This window comes from Ictidomys tridecemlineatus, chromosome 7 (genome assembly GCF_052094955.1).
Source record: "Ictidomys tridecemlineatus isolate mIctTri1 chromosome 7, mIctTri1.hap1, whole genome shotgun sequence".
Taxonomy (NCBI): domain Eukaryota; kingdom Metazoa; phylum Chordata; class Mammalia; order Rodentia; family Sciuridae; genus Ictidomys; species Ictidomys tridecemlineatus.
The window spans coordinates 80,008,613-80,026,850 of NC_135483.1; the positions used below are offsets into that span (position 1 = coordinate 80,008,613).

At 37.8% G+C, this 18,238-nt stretch overlaps 1 protein-coding gene across 7 annotated transcripts in view; it reads right to left on the reverse strand.

The window, feature by feature from the left end:
• Nucleotides 1–18,238, reverse strand: part of Spidr (scaffold protein involved in DNA repair) — a 377,942-nt gene that overhangs the window by 23,617 nt on the left and 336,087 nt on the right. For all 7 annotated transcript variants that reach the window (XM_078017204.1, XM_040294081.2, XM_040294080.2 and 4 more), the window contains 3 exons: nt 2,741–2,828; nt 1,655–1,798; nt 1,503–1,562 (listed from right to left, as the gene is read on the reverse strand). In XM_078017204.1, the coding sequence (XP_077873330.1) occupies nt 1,503–1,562; nt 1,655–1,798; nt 2,741–2,828 (292 nt within the window). The remainder of the gene's footprint in view (nt 1–1,502; nt 1,563–1,654; nt 1,799–2,740; nt 2,829–18,238) is intronic.

Genomic DNA, 18,238 nt, shown 5'->3' on the forward strand with positions numbered 1-18,238 from the left:
GTCTGCCCACTCCTGAAGTAGATGAATTAGTATCACACTATGATAGCACAATTTTAGTGATATTTTTCTATAGGCAACTCATCAATTAGAGGTTAAGAAATATATTATTTTAGTCATCTTATAGCTCTTCCATTGCCTATCACCTATGGATGATTGGAGACATGAAAAAAAAAACATTGTTTAAAATAGATACTCCATAGAAAATAACTTCAGATGCTTTATGTATAAAAGAAAGGCTCCCAACCGAGGCAGCTGAGCTGTGGCCATCTATAAAGCATACATGCTTCTTAGAGATTTATTTTTACTTTTATTTTTGTGGAATTGGAAATTGATCTTGGGGGTGCTATACCACTGAGCTCACCCCCAGTCCTTTTCATTTCTAAATTTTGAGATGGGGTCTTGGTAAGTTGCTAAGACTGGCCTTCAACTTGAGATCCATCTACCTCAGACTCCCAAGGTGCTGCAATTATGGGCATGCACCACCACTCTTGGCTAGATTCACATCAGGAGTGAAGACATGAAATGTCATGAGATCCAGCATTTGCTTTGGAATACTTTGCAACAAAAAGTAAAGCCAGAGTGGTGAGTGTCAAACCTTTATAAACCAAGTATAGATTTGTTAAAAGACTGTCCCTGGGGCCACATCTGCACTCTGCCACTTCTGTCCTTGGTGGTGTTGGGTGCCTGGCTGGCCCAGTCTAGACTACCTGCCCAGGCTTCAGCTTCTTCCACAGGCAATTTCCTGGCATTCCAACCTGCCTGGCCGCAGGTGCAGTGGCAGCAGCAATGGCACCAGGGTGCTGTCTGCTTCCCTTGCACACCCTGGGGGCAGTGCATAGGGGTTCTCTCATTCTCTTCTCATTCTCTTCCACACTGGAGCATATTACTCATGAGTGGACAAGAGCTTGAAAGATAGGATCACCTCTGAGTCCCACAAGATGAGTAGCCTTTGAGAGTGTTCCTTTACCATCCAAGGCCAGAGTGATGTCTTGGAGAACTTAGTTCATATATTCAGATTGCCAAGGACAACTTTTTACCTCGTCCACTCCTAGCTGATCCAATAGCAAACTCCTCTAAACTGCCACTTCCTAGAACTTCCCAAGGCCTCAAAGGGACCAAAGGGAAGAGGACTCTTCTACCGTAGAAGAGTCCCAGAAGCGTTCCCAGAGTGGATGAACACAATCTTAAGATTCCCAATTCTACCACATAATTGAGATTTCAGCTTCTATTTCTTTTCTTCAATCTGCCTACGTGTCAGAATTTAACAAATAATATAGGGCTAAAATCTTCAAGGGTAGAGTTACATCTGTTTTTTTTTTTAATATCCTAGTACTTAGCATGGTAGCTGGTAGTCCACACCTGTGCTAGAATGAATGTACTACCCCTTCAGCTAGGTCATGTTCACCTGGATTTTAAATGTACTTTTGTATTTTGACACTCCATTAATTTCTAAAAGATTATCCTTATGAGACAGGGAGACAGGGAGAATGAGAGAATGTTACCTGTGGTCTTTGATAAATCACTCTGGCATAGAAACTGCAGCGGGCACCCAGATTGTCAGTCTGGAAAAACATTGAGAAAGACTGGTAACATCATCCAAAGTACACAACCATGGCAAAAGTACCAAAACACTTGTTAGAAACAAAGATGTTACCTGGAGAATATCTCTTAGGCAATGGAGAATTGGAGGCTGGTGAAGCTTAGATATGGAGTCTCCTTCAATCATATCAATCTGACCGAGATTGGGATGAACTGAGAGGACGTAACAGAAGGAAGGAGGAGGCAGGTGACTTTTGACCTGTTTAAAATGAAGGCAAAGGTAGAACATGAATGAAGTGTTAAAAGACTCAAATACATCATTCCAATCTATTTTTCTTATATACATATTTACTTATAGATGTGTACCCTCTCTGGAAGGTTATACAAGAAGTGGGTTACATTATTTACTTTTGGGACCAAGCATAAGAATGTCTGTATTTCTTAATTTATTATCAATTTAAGATTTCATTTTAGAAATCTATTCTTCAGAGTATATTGAAAATACCATTTGGAAAAACATCTTGTTAATCTATATATGGGCATTTTTGACACCTACTATTGGATTGACAGGACAAGTTCATCAATGTAGCACTCCACTGAAGTCAGCTATACAAAGACATATTCCCTTTTTCAGCTTAGGCATCTATGACCCAAAGCAACCACAGGCTAGCCTCCTGGACAAGGCCCAGGAAGGAGAGAAGGAGAAACTTTTTAACTTTTTTTCTGCCTTTGAGCTACTACCATAAATAACTTGATAGGGTAGGAATGGACATTCCTAGCTACCCTCATGGTTGTAGGAATATTTACAGATTCCATTGTATTCCTACTGTAAATTGGTAACTAAGTGCTGGTTTCATGAGTGATTGGAAGGGGTGGGAAAATATTGCCTAGTTTATAATGAGGCTAAGACTTTGACTGTTGTAACAGTGTGTGAGGACTGCTGTTTAAAAATTCATCATAAATTAACCTGAGAAGCATATTGTACAACATGGAAGGGAAAGCAGCCATAGATTGGGCTCCTGAATGAGAAGAGAAAATCCCAATCCCAGTCCTACCTTGTATTCACATACCACCACAAAGGGCCTAGGTACAGAGGGATTCCTGTTGCCACTGGGGAGTCACGGAGCAACGGTGAGAGCCCTGGCTCGGTGGCTGGCACAGAGCAACCTGAGGATGGAGGGCTCCCTAGTGTTGTACCTACCTCTTCACAGGGCTGACTATGGCCGGGTGCTTTTAGGGGTATTGCTGGGGGCCATATGGTATCAATCAAACTGAAGAGCCCTGGTGTCCTGGGACAAGAAAACACTGTTAAAATTATTTGTCATTAGATGGGATGCGGTGGCACAAGCCTATAATCTTTGCTGTTAGGTAGGCCGGGGCAGGAGGATTAAAAGTTTGAGGTTAGCTTAGGCAATTTAGAAAGATCATGTCTCAAAATAAAATAAAAAGGGCGGGAGATGTAGTTCAGTGGAAGTTAGAGCATTTGACTAGCTTGTGTGAGCTTCAATATCTCATACCATACACAAACACAAAAAGTATGACACAAGATGAATGCAAGATTCTCTTCTTTTTGTAGAATAGAAAAAAAAAGTACAAGGGACTGGGGATATACTTCATTGGTAGATGATAGAGCATTCTCCTAGCATACACGAGTCTCTGTTTTCATTACAAAATGAAAACAAAACAACAAAAAACCCAATAAACTCCAAATCATCATCAATTTCCCTAAATTTTTGTAGCTTCTCAAAAAGTTTCCTATGACGTTCACTCCACAAAAGCAAGACTCTGCTCAGTGAGGTTGCTGTGTGGAGGATGCCTGAAGTGTGGCTATGGGTTCCCACTGGATGTTGGCAGAACTTTAAACTGCTATAGGCCCAGGGCTGGGGTTATAGCTCAGTGGTAGAACACTTGCCTAGGGTTCGATTCTCAGCACCACATATAAATAAAATAAAGGTCCATCAACAACTAAAAAAAAAAAAAGGGGATCACCATTTGACCCAGCTGTCCCTCTCCTCAGTCTATACCCAAAGGACTTAAAAACAGCATACTTTAAGGACCCAGCCACATCAATGTTTATAGCAGCACAATTCACAATAGCTAAACTGTGGAACCAACCTAGATGCCCTTTAGTAGATGAATGGATAAAAAAAAAATGTGGCATATATACACAATGGAATTTTACTCAGCAATAAAAGAGAATAAAATCATGGCATTTGCAGGTAAATGGATGGAGTTAGAAGATAATGTGAAGTTAGCCAATCCCAAAAAAACAAATGACGAATGTTTTCTTTGATATAAGGAGGCTGATTCATAGAGGGATAAGGAGAGGGAGCATGGGATGAATAGACCAACTCTATAGGGCAGAGGGGTTAGAGGGGAAGGGAGAAGGCATGGGTTAGAAATGATGGTGGAATGTGATGGAAATTATTATCCAAAGTACATGTATGAAGACACGAATTGGTGTGAATATACTATGTATACAACCAGAGATATGAAAAATTGTGCTCTATATATGTAATAAGAATTTAATGCATCCTGCTGTCATATATAAATAAAAAAAAATACTGCTTATAGTCCTGGCTGGATATGGCGGCACACGCCTGTAATCCCAGCGGTTTGGGAGGCTGAGACGCTAAGCAACTCAGTGAGACCCTGTCTCTAAATAAAATACAAAATAGGACTAGGGATGTGGCTCCATGGTCAAATGTCCCTGAGTTCAATTCTCAGTCTGGGGGGTGGGGGGGTGGGGAAGCTATAGGCCCTGGGAAACTCTGAAAAAAGACACTTGTGATGTCCTGTGAAACAAAAGATTCTTTAGCTTATAATCAAGAATCACTTTTTGGTATAATCACGAATAGTATCTCTTGCAATCTGCTTTAAGAAATGCTGTTCTATGACAAACAGCCTTAGAAGAGCTGATTGCTTACTTATTTAGAAGAAGGTAAGTGGCTAATTTTTAAAATTTTGGACATTTGACCCTTATTATTATTATTTTTAATGCAGTCTCCTAGATAAGAAAGAGTGTAAGTTAAGTAAAAATTTCTTAAAATCAGCTTCTTTACTATTTTTTAAAAGTAGAGATGGTTCAGGTGGCTATTGTTGCTTTGTGAACTTGAGTCTTCATCTCGGGCAGCTCAAACATTCAGGTACCTCTGCTGAGGACAAACTTGGTGCAGAAATTAAACTTTGGCACAAAGTGTATGTTCTTTTCACTACATTTCATCCCTTACTATTCATTTCTGCATAAGATTTCATTTTATTATAGAAGTAATAGAAGAAACATTATTTTAAAAAGCCATTCCTAGGGGCTGTGGCTCAGTGATAGAGCGCTCGCCTAGCATGCATGAGATGTTGGGTTCGATCCTCACCACCACCACATAAAAATAAATAAAATAAAGGTATTGTGTCCAATTACAACTAAAAAAAAAAAGCCATTCCTAGGGCTAGGGCTGTGGCTCAGTGGTAGTGCACTTGCCTGGCACATTCTATTCTCAGCACCAAATATAAATAAACAAAATAAAGGTCTATCATCAAGTAAAAAAAAATATTTTAAAAAGCCATTCCTTTAAAATATTTTTTGGTTTGATTTCTGCAGTGCTGGGGATAGAACCCAGAGCCTCACATGCCAGGCAAGTCCTCTAGCACTAAGCTACATCCCCAGAACCCTTTTAGAAATTTTTTATTATTTTAGTTTTTAATTTGTTCAAATTAATTATATATGACAGTAGAATGCATTTTGACACATTGTACACAAATGGAGCACAACTTCTCCTTCCTCTACATGGTGTAGAGTCACAATGGAAATTCAATCATATAAGTATATAATGTCTGTCTCATTGAATCATCCTTCCCATCCCCAAACCCCCTCATCTAAAATATTTTTAAACAGCAAACAGGCTGTCTAATAGGGACAGACTACCTTAATTTGTCTTTTAAAAAGTTAATAAAAATTTTAATTTAAAAAGATTTAAAAATAAATGTTTAAATAGAGAAAAAAGGACATACAAATAACATCCATATGACTGTGATATGATTAAAAATAGTTTGAGGCTGGGGGTGTAGCTTAGTGGTGGAATGTGTGCTTAGCATGTGAAAGGACCTGAGGTTCACTCCCCAGAACCACAAGAAAAAAAACAAGGTAACATCATTATGCCAGAATAAATTTCTTGGGATATTCCTTAATTTACAGAATAGATGATGAATATGCAGCAAAATTCGGAACTTCAAACTGTGACAAAAATGTTTACAGGTATTTGTTAGAATTCTGTCATTTTTAACCTCTGTGTTTGAAATCCAAAGCAGACAGGATGAGAATCTGGCTCCCCACCTGCTCCTATGTATAGGCTTTGCAATGGCCACAGCTCTCTGACAGCAGTTCCCTGGGCAGATTCCCTTCCAGATGGCAAAGGTGGAATGGGTCAATATTGCTGACCATCAAGCAGGGAAAAGCTGCACTTCTCACCATAGCCGATCATGGTTTCCCCTCACCCTCTCAGCTGTCTCCTTAAAGTCAGTTGCATGTGATAAGTAAGAAAAGAGAGGAGGATCTGGAAACAGGTAGGACAAATGGAGGAGGATGGCACAGGCATTGGGGACAGTCTTGGGCAGAAAGCACAGGCTGAAAGAAAGACAGGTGGATACTTCAGGAAGTAGGAGACACAAGAAGGAGCAGAATCAGGCTGAGCTCACACAAGCTGCCCTAACCTCCAACCTGGAAACCAAAATCGTCTAAAGCCATATTTCTATTTATAGAAACCAATGTACATTTTAAAGGGAAAGATAAAAATATGTGAACAAGGTCAATTTTGTTTACCAAATTATATACTTCAAATGGTTAAAATGGTAAATTTTATTGTGCCACAAAAATTAAATTTACTGTGACAAGTAAATGCCAAGTATTTTGATTGGTCTTCTGTCTCTAGAGATAATTGATAGTTCATTTAAAAAAACATTACTCCCTTCTGTGTGAAGTATGACACAAGAGGAATGTCCCAAGTTCTTTATTGTACCTTAGGAATATAACAAGTACAAATACAATTTTGAAATTTGAGATAATTCACATATCAAAAATTCCACCCATTTAAAAAGTGTGCAGTATACTTATACTGGTTATTAGTGTAGTCTTACGAGTTGTGCAACCATCAATATTAGTATCATAGTATCCATCAATATTAGTATCCATTAAACAGTTACTCTCATTCTTTCTAGCCCCTGACAACCATTACTTTACTTTCTGTCTTAATAAATTTGCCTGTTCTGGATATTTCTTATAAATGGATTCATACCATATGTGGCTTTGAATATGTGTGTGTGTGTGTGTGTGTGTGTGTGTGTATGTGTGTGCTTGTGCACACTTGTGAGAGAGATGGCATAGTTTTGAGGTACATCCCTCAGAAAATATCAACACTTTGTTCCTTTATGTGGGGGAGGGTACTGGGTATTGAATCCAAGGATGCTCTATTACTGAGCTACATCCCCAATCCTTTTTGTTTTTATTTCAAAACCAGGTCCTGCAAAGTTTCCCAGGCTGGCCTTGAACTTGTGACCTCCTGTTTCAGATTCCCAAGTGACTGGATTTACAGGCATGCACCCCTGTGCCTGGCCACTTTGTTCATTTTTATGACTGAATAACATTCCACAGTATGGATAAAGGACATTTTATTCATCTAGTCATCAAGTGGTGGACATTTGGGTTGTTTCCATATTCAGCTATTCTACAAACTGCTGCCATGAACAAATTGCATATACATATATATATATATATATATATATATATATATTTTTTTTTTTTTTTACACCGGGAATTGAACTCAGGGATGCTTTCCCACTAAGCTACATCTTCAGCCCATTTTTAAAAATTCCTTTTAAATGTTGAAACAGGGTCTCACTAAGTTGCCTATAGCCTCCCTAAACTGCTAAGGTTGTGCCCAAACTTGCAACCCTCCTGCCTCAGCTTCCAAGGTTGCTGTAAACAAATTTTTGTGTGAACATAAAATCTTTATTTCTTTGGATTAATATTCAGAAGTGTAACTGCTGGGTTAGTGGGTAATTGTACATTTAATTCTTTTAAGAAACCACTAAATAGTTTCATACAGGTGGCCGCACCACTTTATAGCCAATCAGCAATATATGAGAGTTTCTTTGAATCCTCATTAGTATTTGGTGTTATCATATTTGTACTTTAATATTCTTAACAGAACTGTAGAGGCATCTCACCAAGGTCTTGATTTGCTTTTTCCTAAAGGCTAGTGATGATAAGCACCTTTTTACTTGCTAATCTGCCATGATGTATATCCTCTATCTTCATGTTCTTTTCCTATTTTCTAATCAGACTCTTTGTTTCTGTGAATGTCTTTATTTACTATTGAGTTTTGAGAGTTCTTTATATATTCTGAATATGAAAAACCTCAGGTATTTCTTTCTTCTTCTTTTTAAAAATAGTGGTAGTTATTTTATTTACCCTAAGTTATACTTTCTGCAAAGGATGTTAAGTATCCTTTCCTGAGTCATTCATCCCCCAAAAGAAACCTTTGCTGGCCATCTAGTATCATTGCAGTGTAATATCAGTCTCTGAATTTAAAAAATTTTACTTCCATGTATCTCTTAAAGACTTCTTCCACCACTTCCCGTTTTTATGACATGTATTTCCATCAATAAAAATTCAATAGAGTTTGAATGTCTGATCTTTTTTGTTATGCTTAAAAATATTTTTGACTGGATTCAGAAGTAGAAGCTCTTAGAGAGGACAGCCTGAGTCTCTTGGTGATCTGTTCCTGGCATTTTTCTTTGGCTTCTTGCATTCTCTTGGCCAAAAGTTTGTAATATTCTGCAGCCTCTTCCTTATTTTTCTTAGAAACTGTTTCCTTCAGAGTAATATGCCGGAACATATGTTGTGAGTCATGTAGAGTAATGAGATGCTGAATCTTTGGTGCTTTGGTCCTGGGTTTTTTAACTTCCCTGCTTTCTGACAACATATTGGCAAGTATCATCTTCCTTAGATTGAAGTTTGCAGATTCTACTAGCTCTTTTGGGTCCTAGTTGATGAAGCACAGTAGTATTCATTAAGTCCAGGAATATCCTTCTCTCCTTGTTTTACAATAACCAAGTTGAGAACACTCAGAATGGTATCCACAATGTAACCTCTAACAGATTTGTGCTTTCTCTCTCCAGTTTGCTCCAGGAATGCCCTTTATTCAGTAGTAGGGGAACATGGCCCTGGGTCAAGATACCCTGCTTCGTGGGAAGCCTTGTTTGTCATTTCCACTAATGATTCAGACCACATAACCCTTCCATTCTTCACCCAGTGTCAGCAGCAATTTCTATAGCCATACGTTTCTTATAAAAAGTACAAAATTTGCATTCATTGTCCACTTCAATGAGTTTCTGGCAGCCAATGGCTCGGAAGAAGATATTCAACTTCATCTTGATGCCTCTTTCTTACTTTATTTTTAAGGATTCCTTGGGACTTTCTAAATACATCATAAATCTATCTATCATAATCTGTAAAAAGATGTATCTTTTCTTTTTCCCTTTTTCTTGTCTTATTTTGCTAGCTGGTCAATTTACTTTTAAAGTACTGCCAGAACTTAACATGACTTACACTGTCAAGTCTAATACAGGTAATAAACTCTAAGAGGACATCAGGCCAGCTAACATAATAGAGAGCATATAGAGGACACAACAGCAGTGAGAGCGAAAATAGGATTTTGAAAAATCAGGATGAAGAAAACAAGGGTGACATTTAAAGGTCAGATTGAAATTGTAATCTCCCCTCAAATTCCTCCAAAGTTATTTCTTTCATTTTTTATTTCTATCTCTTTCTCTCTCATAGACACACACCCTTAATGATGAAACTATCTCAAAAAGAGGCTAAGTCAATACAGAAAGAAACTACAAACTATTTGGACTTCTAAAGAAAAACAAAAAACTAATTTACCACTCATAATTCCATAAAAAATAGGATCTCTTATTACTGCCATAATTTGTCAGCCAACAGGTACGTACTCTCATTAAATCTTGGGCTGTTGGAGAGATTACTTACAGATGAACTTTCCTAATGGGAAAGGTGAATAAACTCGAAAATTACTTTTCCAAGGTGAAAGTATTTAATAGCCAGTGACCAGAGTCTGGATAAAAGAGAACAAACTGAGTATAAGTACTCAGGGAAGCAAAGTACTGCTTTCATAAGGTATGTACTCCTGCGGCCAGCAGCATCTGCAGGATGAGGGAAGGGATAAGAGATCTTCCTTAAGACAGTGAAAGTTTCCCAAAGCCTCTGATATATAGGTCACTTCTACAGACATTATTATAGTGTAAGAGGCCCTTCTAAGAACACATTTTCATTATGAAAAAACACTTGAAGAGACTCCTTAGAAGAGATAAAGTATGAGGGGGAGATACCGACCACACAATTTGAATTTAATAGAGTCATCATAGTTTCAATGAGATGTAGGACTATAATAGATATGAGGTCACTCAGAAGGAAATCCTGTAGACTCACATCCTCAAAGTTTACGGGGTACATTCCCACCCTTTAGGGGACACATTCCCACCCTCACCAACTGAACATTCACTCTGAGAACTGTAAGAGGACAGAATGGGGTGTAGAGAACACCTTTCACCTGTAATGTTAAAGTCCCGAGATTCTCTCTTGGTCTTATTTTCCTCTCTTGTAGGATTCTCTAATTTGTAATGCTGTTACACCCCTCACTGCCCAGTGTCTCTGATTGAGGAGGAAAGATGGTTTCAAAATCTCCAGTTTTGGTGAAGAATGGTAAAGTTTGCATCAGCTGAAGGAGAGGGGTGGCAATGACATATCTGGATTTTCTCTGACAGTGTAGTACTATGGAGTTCTAGAAATAATGAAGCATCTGTAATAAGTACCTCTGCAGGCTTATCTATGAGCTTGGCTGACCAAAGGCTTTTAATGCTGCGGAGGGTTTTGAATATTTACTGAAAAAAAAATGGAATCTGAAAATTTCCAATGCATTTGTAATAAAAATAGAAACTATCTTTAAAAATATGTTCTGATTTGTTTTAGTAACTGCCAATCTCAAGAGGAAAAAAAAATACTCCCAAGATTATAAAGGGTTAGGAATAAGCAAATAGGATGCATTTATATGTAGTAAAGTTAAATTCTTTCTTAGAATGAAAAAGTCCATTTTGTTGTTTGTAAGACATTCTGGAAACTCTGAAAATCTAAGCAGAAAATACACAAAGGAGCCACAAAGGGAGGGAATCAACTTCCGGTCATCTCTGAAAAAAGCCTCACAAACTTAGTTCAGGAGTCTGAAATGATGTCAACACACAGATGTTTCTTTTGGAATTAACGAGAGCCAAGGTTTTCCCTTGTGACAAGAAAGGTGCATGGAACTAAGGGAAGCCACACGTGAGCAGAGAATCTCAACTGAGTACACCCACTGCTTGAATTCCCAGCCTAGAAAGGCAGCCCTCCAGCTGCTATATTGGGACAGGCAGAGGAGGTTGGGGCTAATCTTGGGAAGAAGAGTAGAGTCCTGCTGGGGACTGAAGAGGAGCACACAAAAATGAGTGTGATCAGCGACAATAACAAAAGGAATTTTAGAAACATATTCAAATAAATGAGAGTAAATGGGGTTCCTGCTTCACCACTACTTGAAACAATGCAAAACTTACATATTTTAATGCAAATTTTATAGATTTTTTTTTAAGAGCAGCAAAGTATTAACTACCAATGACTTTACAGTACCTAGTATTACTTATCTTGACTGGTAGATGACAAATGTCATTTGGAAAACCAACCACTCAAAGTAAGGGCAGCCGTGATTTCCATAAATTCCAGCCCCCTGGAAAAAAGTAAATATGGAATGTGACCATCTCAGCATACTGGACCATTATCTGATATCATCTGCTGGCTTGCCTATTGTCTTATTTTATGGATCATTTTTCCATCTGATACTGCTTTATCTAATGACTCCAAAGTCTTCACAGGGCAATCTAAGACTGTCTAGCCACTTTCCTCTAGGTGTGGATAGAGTGGAATTTGCCCTAGGAAATTTAAACCACAATGGTGACATCAACAACAGCAAGTAGAAAGATAACAAGCAAGGAAATAGCCTGACATATTTATCCTCAGACTTTTTGATTTTTTCTTAAAATGTCTGTAGTTGCTAATTTCTTGGTACTAATTATTATGGTAGTACATCTGTGTAGTTCATATGGAGAGTAAATTACTTCAGACTAGTACTTCTCTAAGTGGGGACTGAAGGCCCCTGGAGGTACTGAGAGGCTTTCAGGTAGCCTGTAAGGCCAGAACTATTTTCTACTAATTTATCTTCTTTTCCTTTCTCATTTTCATTCTCTCATGTATGTACAGTGGAGTTTTCTAGAGTCCCATTATGCATAATTTCATAACAGTGAATTCAACAGCTAATCTATTATCTTCTATTAAATCAGACATTAAAGAGATTGGCAAAGACATAAAACAATGCCACTCTTCAAATTGATTTTGTATTTTTCATTAAAAATGTTATTTATATTATCATGAAATGGGTTTCCTTTTGAGACTTTTAGGTAAACTAACAAATTTGAAAAAATCTTCAGTTGCAATTTCTAATATGGTAAATAATGACCAATATAATCCAATGTAAAAAAATAAAAAAGCTCCCCCAAACTCTTTGTGACCTCATAAACTTTTAAAAGTACATAGGCATCCTGAGATGAGAAAGTTGAAAGTTTGGAAGTGTTCTTTAGTTGCTTATATTGGCTTTCCTCTGTTCCTCTCTATTTCCCTCCCTTTCCTGCTAATGAGGCTACACCCTATGCGTATTCTCTGACACAACAGCTCTATGTGCCTGTCACTTAGTCCTAGCCTCTATTAATTTGTAATCTCAATGTTATATAAGAAACAATTTCCTCCTTAGAGCTGAATTGCTATTAATGGTACCGAATAAACTTAGATTCAAACTGTACTTTTAGTTGCAAAAATAACTTCCTATTCTTAGTAAAATTAGGTCAATGTATGTGGGTTATCTGTAAATACTGTAATACTTCCTATAACTCCATTCTTTCCTATGGCCCAATACCCAACAAGAAAAAGTACTTTTAGGAGTTGGTCAACTTGCTGTGTTGAGAAAGCACTATGAAGATTCTGAGGAGTCTTATTGATAGGAAGGGAGTTCTTCAACACCCCATATCTACACTGCAAGGTCATACCCAGGTTAGGGCAAGACAGTCTGCTCACCTGGCAAAAAAAGACAGTCTGCTCACTTGGCACTGCCTAGGCTTACACTGCAAATGTCATATTAGTGCCAAATACAGCAACAAATGCCAAGCAGTCTTGGGGAAACTATGCCTATAAGAACCATTAGCTTTTGTGTGAAGACACAGGTGAGAAGAAGTAGAGAGGTCTTCTCTGACAATATAGCTAAGCCTCAACTTATTCCCTCTTCCTAGGAACCAGTTGCCATCTGAAATCTTCCTGCTTGTCTAGTGCTTGTTTCTCATGTCCTCCCAAGAACATGAGAGTCTTGAGCACAGGCCTTATGTGACTTCTGCATCCCACTGGCATGCAGGAGTTAAGACACTAGGTCTGGAGGCTATGCTGGAGGAACAGTAGTCTTCTCCAAGCCCCACCTGTCAGTACTACACAGCAAAGACACATGGGGCTTCAGTAATACTGTTATACATTGCAAGCGCCCTTCAGTGCTTCTGTTTGAGAACTTTTTATGAGTCCTGATTTCTCCTTTAAGAAACTCATAGCTCTAATATATTTTATTACACCTAATCTCACTTGTTTATTTAATTCACCTACTATCAGATCCTATGCTAGCTACAGATACAATTTAAATAAAATTAAGAAGAAAGAATGCATTCCAGAAGGTAGCATATCTCCTTTTTGTTATATTTATCAAACAAAAGACAAGCGTGAATGCCTCAGATACTGAGATGCAGGGTAGACATGATCAAATAGCTCAAGAGATCATTATCAAGTTGGTAGGAGCCATTGAAACCTTGAGGCCCTAATGAGATTAGATTAACAGAGATTAACCTATGTCCTTTAGCTGCTGGGACAATGAAATGGGGTCAATTTTGGAGACAATCTGGTTGTGACCCAACAATGCAACTCTGCCTGCCCCAAAGCTCTGAGAACTCATATAGAGACTTGTATGTGGATGTTCATAGGAGGATTATTTATGAAAGGTGGAATAACCCAAATGTAAATCAAAGAATGAATGGAAAAACAAGTCTGATGTATCAATACAATGAAATATTATGCATCCATAAAAAGGTCAATAAATATATATCAAGGTCATTGTACTGTCATATGTAACTAATTAAAACAAATAAAAAATACAAAAAAGAAAGAAAGAAAAAAGGTCAATACATGTTATATAAATAGTGAAAGTTGAAAATATTCTGCTAATGTGAATAGACGTATAAGGTTGTACATTGGATGGTTCCACTTATATGAAATGTCCAGAATAGGCAAATTCTTTTTGGCACTTCAAAGGAATAAACCCAAGGCCTTGCAAATGCTCAGATAGCATTCTACCACTGAACTACATCCCCAGCCTAATGGTATTTTTTAAACAATAGCTTAATCATTTAAATATAATTTAAATACCACATAATTTATTATTTTAAAGTACACAAAACATTGGTTTTTATTACATTCACAAAGTTGGGCAACCATTACCATTACCTATTTCCAGAACACTTTAATCATTCTCAAAAGAAATGTCATACCCATTAGCAGTAACTTCCCATTCTCCCAGGCCCTGGCAATCATTACTCTATTGTCCATCTGCATGAGAACAGGTTTTGAATATGAATAATAAGACATTATTTCACCTTGAGTTTCCATGAATATCTATATAAAGATGTGATCAGCTTTCAGAATAGGCTGTTCTAATGGATGTGAATTTATTTAAATCTTCTACTTGCCATAGTGAAACCATTATTCTGCATAATTAATATGCACCAATTAAAAAAGCAAAGCTTTTTAAAGTGCATATTAAATCAGTACTTCTGCTAATAGAAAGGACAAAAAGACAAATCTTCTACAAGATGACACATGAATTGCAAAAGGTTAAGATATACAACTCTAAGTAGTATTTCAGTAATAATGCTGGAACGCCTGGCATAGTGGTATATCCAGCAATTTCAAGTTTGAGATTAGTCTGAGCAAATTAGTGACACCCTGTGTCAAAAAAATAAAGAGATGGGGGTGAGCTTGGTGATAGAGCAATCCTCAATCCAGTCCCTAGTACCACAGAGAACCAAAACAAAAGGCAAAAAGCAAAACAACTCCCCCCCCCAAAAAAAACCCCCTGGTATTATGATGAAAGTGACAGCTACCAGGTATATTTACTAAGAACACACTATTGGCTGGTCCCTCACCTAAGCACCTGCAGAGTCTAGAGAGGAGCCTTCTTACCTCCTGGGGGGAAATGTACTTTCCTCAAGAGGGAACAGCTAACAAAGGCATCAAGATCAGTGTTTTGATTCCAGAATATCTTATAGATGTGGGGACAGGTAAGGGTCCAGCAGCCATTTCTTTCTTCTTTTTAAAAAGAAGATTAAAAAAAAAAATAGGGGCTGGGAATGTGGCTCAAGCAGTAGCGCGCTTGCCTGGCATGCGTGCGGCCCGGGTTCGATCCTTAACACCACATACAAGCAAAGATGTTGTGTCCGCCGAAAACTAAAAATAAATATTAAAAAATTCTCTCTCTAAAAAAAAATAGTGGAATACATTTGTACATGTACATAAAATAATTTGGTCAGTTTAATTCCCCATACCTTTATTTTCCTCCCTACCTCTCACCCCTGGTCCCCTTCCTATACTCAACTGGTCTCCCTTCTATTTTCATGAGATCCTCCCCCCTTCCCCTTTCCTTCTTCCTCTCTAGCTTGTACATATGAGAGAAAACATACAACCCTTAACTTTCTGAGTCTGGCTTATTTCACTTAAATAATGCTCTCTAGTTTCATCCATTTTCCTGAAAATGACATAATTCATTCGTCTTTATGTCTAGCCAGCCATTTTAAAGACATTCATGACACTTTATGAGGCCCTGCCTATGGGTCATGAAAACTTGTCCAGTTATATTGATATAACTGGACATATTATAACTCTGGCCAAGCAGTTATACTTTGGGAATGCTCTCCCAAAGAAAAACACTATTTATGACCTCAGGGTATGCAAAGATTTCTTAAATAAGTATAAAAAGAAAGTATTGACCTTAAAGGAAAAGATTAATGAATTTGATAAATCAGTACTTCTGCTAATAGAAAGGACAAAAAGACAAGTCCCTATATAAGCCATATAAAAGGAATGATGGATTCATATTCTGAATATGAAAAGCTCAATACCTCAAAAGAAAAAAGGAGAAAAAAGACTTGTACAGAACTTCAAAGAGGAAATATAAATGGCCAATATGGAGTAAAATGTTCTTGGCTTCTATAGTGATAAAGAACTACAATTTAAACCACAAAGAACCTATTGGGCTGGAACAAAAACCAAAAACCAAAACACACAAAAAAACCCAAAATACAAAGTCTGGGAAAAATACAAAGAAAAATAACCCCATCTAAATATACCAAATAATGAAAGGAAAGTAGAGTCGTGGGAACACTCCGCAATGCTAACAGGCACAGCAACTGGATTCCCATTTTGAGAGGAGAGTGTGGCATTATTTTAAGACCCTTACCCACTCTATGCACACTTGTGCCCTAGGGGATACACAACATGGGCTCACGTATTGCCAGTTATGGCCAGAAGTGTGCATAAAATGGGAGGAAAATGAGCAGGAGCTACCTACAATAAATGAATGAATTTAACAAAGTTTATACACTTAACAGATCCAAGAAGTGAGCAGACCCCATATCTGGGGTCCTCTTGTGTGCAGCCAGTCAGAAGCATTGCTGGTAGGTGAAAGAAAAAAAAAAAAACACGAAGATAGTACAACCATGATGCCATCTCTATAATGTTCAAAACTAGGCAAATTTAAACACACTTTTAAGGGCATATACAAAGTAGTAAAACTGTACAGAATTACATGGAAAAATATCTTAGGATTGCAAAGATTGTTAGGGTGGGGTAGAGGAGTGGGAGAAATGCCAGGAGGGACAGGCGGAGGGTGGCTTCTGGACACTGGTCAGGTTTTGTTTCTTGAATTTGGTGGTGGCTTTATGTGTGTTTTATTTACTCATTTATTATTCATTACACACTATAATTACATACGTATAATTACACATACATAAATAGTTACATATATATCATATGTTTGCTATAGTTGATAGTAAAAAAAAGCTAAAATATAACCTAAGTAAGTAAAGGAGACTTAGAAACACAAGATACGTGCTGCAGCATTGCTCTAGAATGGTAAAAACTGTAAATACTAAATGCCTACTGGGAGAGGGACACCTCATGAGAGAGATATCTTCCTAAGATTAAGTAGAAAAAGAAAGTTTTTTGTTTATAGATAGGGTTACACCAATGGACAAAAGTGTGGAAGATTACTTATTGTGGTGAATATCCAGTGAAAGGGAGATTATTAAATTTCCTTTATAGCAACATCAACAAAAGCAGTGGCTATGTTATTATCTCATTTCCAGATTGTTATTTTTTAAATATATATATATATATATATACATACACACACACACGTGTGTGTGTGTGTGTGTGTATAGTAGTTGGACACAATACCTTTATTTTATTTATTTATTTTTATGTAGTGCTGAGGATAGAACCCAACTCCTCGCACGTGCCAGACGAGAGCGCTGCCACTGAGCCACAAATCCAGCCCCTCATTTACAGATTGTATGGACCATCTACAACAGACGTGCTGGGACATGCTGGGACTCACTAAGTTGCTGGCCATAAGGAACAGCAGCCACTGAACTGCTTAGGCATGTCTGCTTGCAATTGATAAAGAGCTGTAAGGGGCATAGGCATGCTTAGGAATGACTGGTTACAAATGATAGGGAGCACAGCTCTATGGACATGTGCAAAGAACATGCCCAGCTGCAATTATATCACCTCACTGGACATAACCAATGGACACTGACTTTCACTGGGTGTAACCAATTGCCAACATATATCACCAACTTGGAACTGTATTTAAATTGCTGGTCCTGCCACATTGAAGAGTTTTTGCTCTAAGGACATTGGTGAGACTGGTCGCCTTGCTGACCATCCCTGGACTGACTCCACCATTCCCTGATGTCCAGCCATCGGTTGGAGAGAATCACCATACAAAGACAAGGTCTATTCTTTGGCTAAGAGAAGTTGTGTGGCATTAGAGGTATTTTGGGGCTTGTGGTTGCCCTAGGGACTGTATGATTTGCTTAGAGTGTTTAATTACTGTACATTGAATGCTAGTTGGGGTGTTCCCCCACACCCAACACTTTTTGAATTAATTGTTTATATTTGATGATTGGTGTCACTAAATATATGCTTGCATTTAAAGACAATCCACCTCCGAATAATTATTAATAGCGTCACTCTTGCACAGATAACGTTGAAAGACCCAATTTGAGGCTTTTTACAAATGTATGGCTCAGGTGTAAGGGCTTCATGACAACCCACTTGGTTGTTGAAAGTTCTAGGGAGAGAAGTAAGTTCTCTTTCTTTCTTTAAATGGTAATAAAAGTTACCTTTCTTAACTTGTATTTTCATTAATAATGGTCTAAGTGAACTGAAAAAAAATCGTAACTA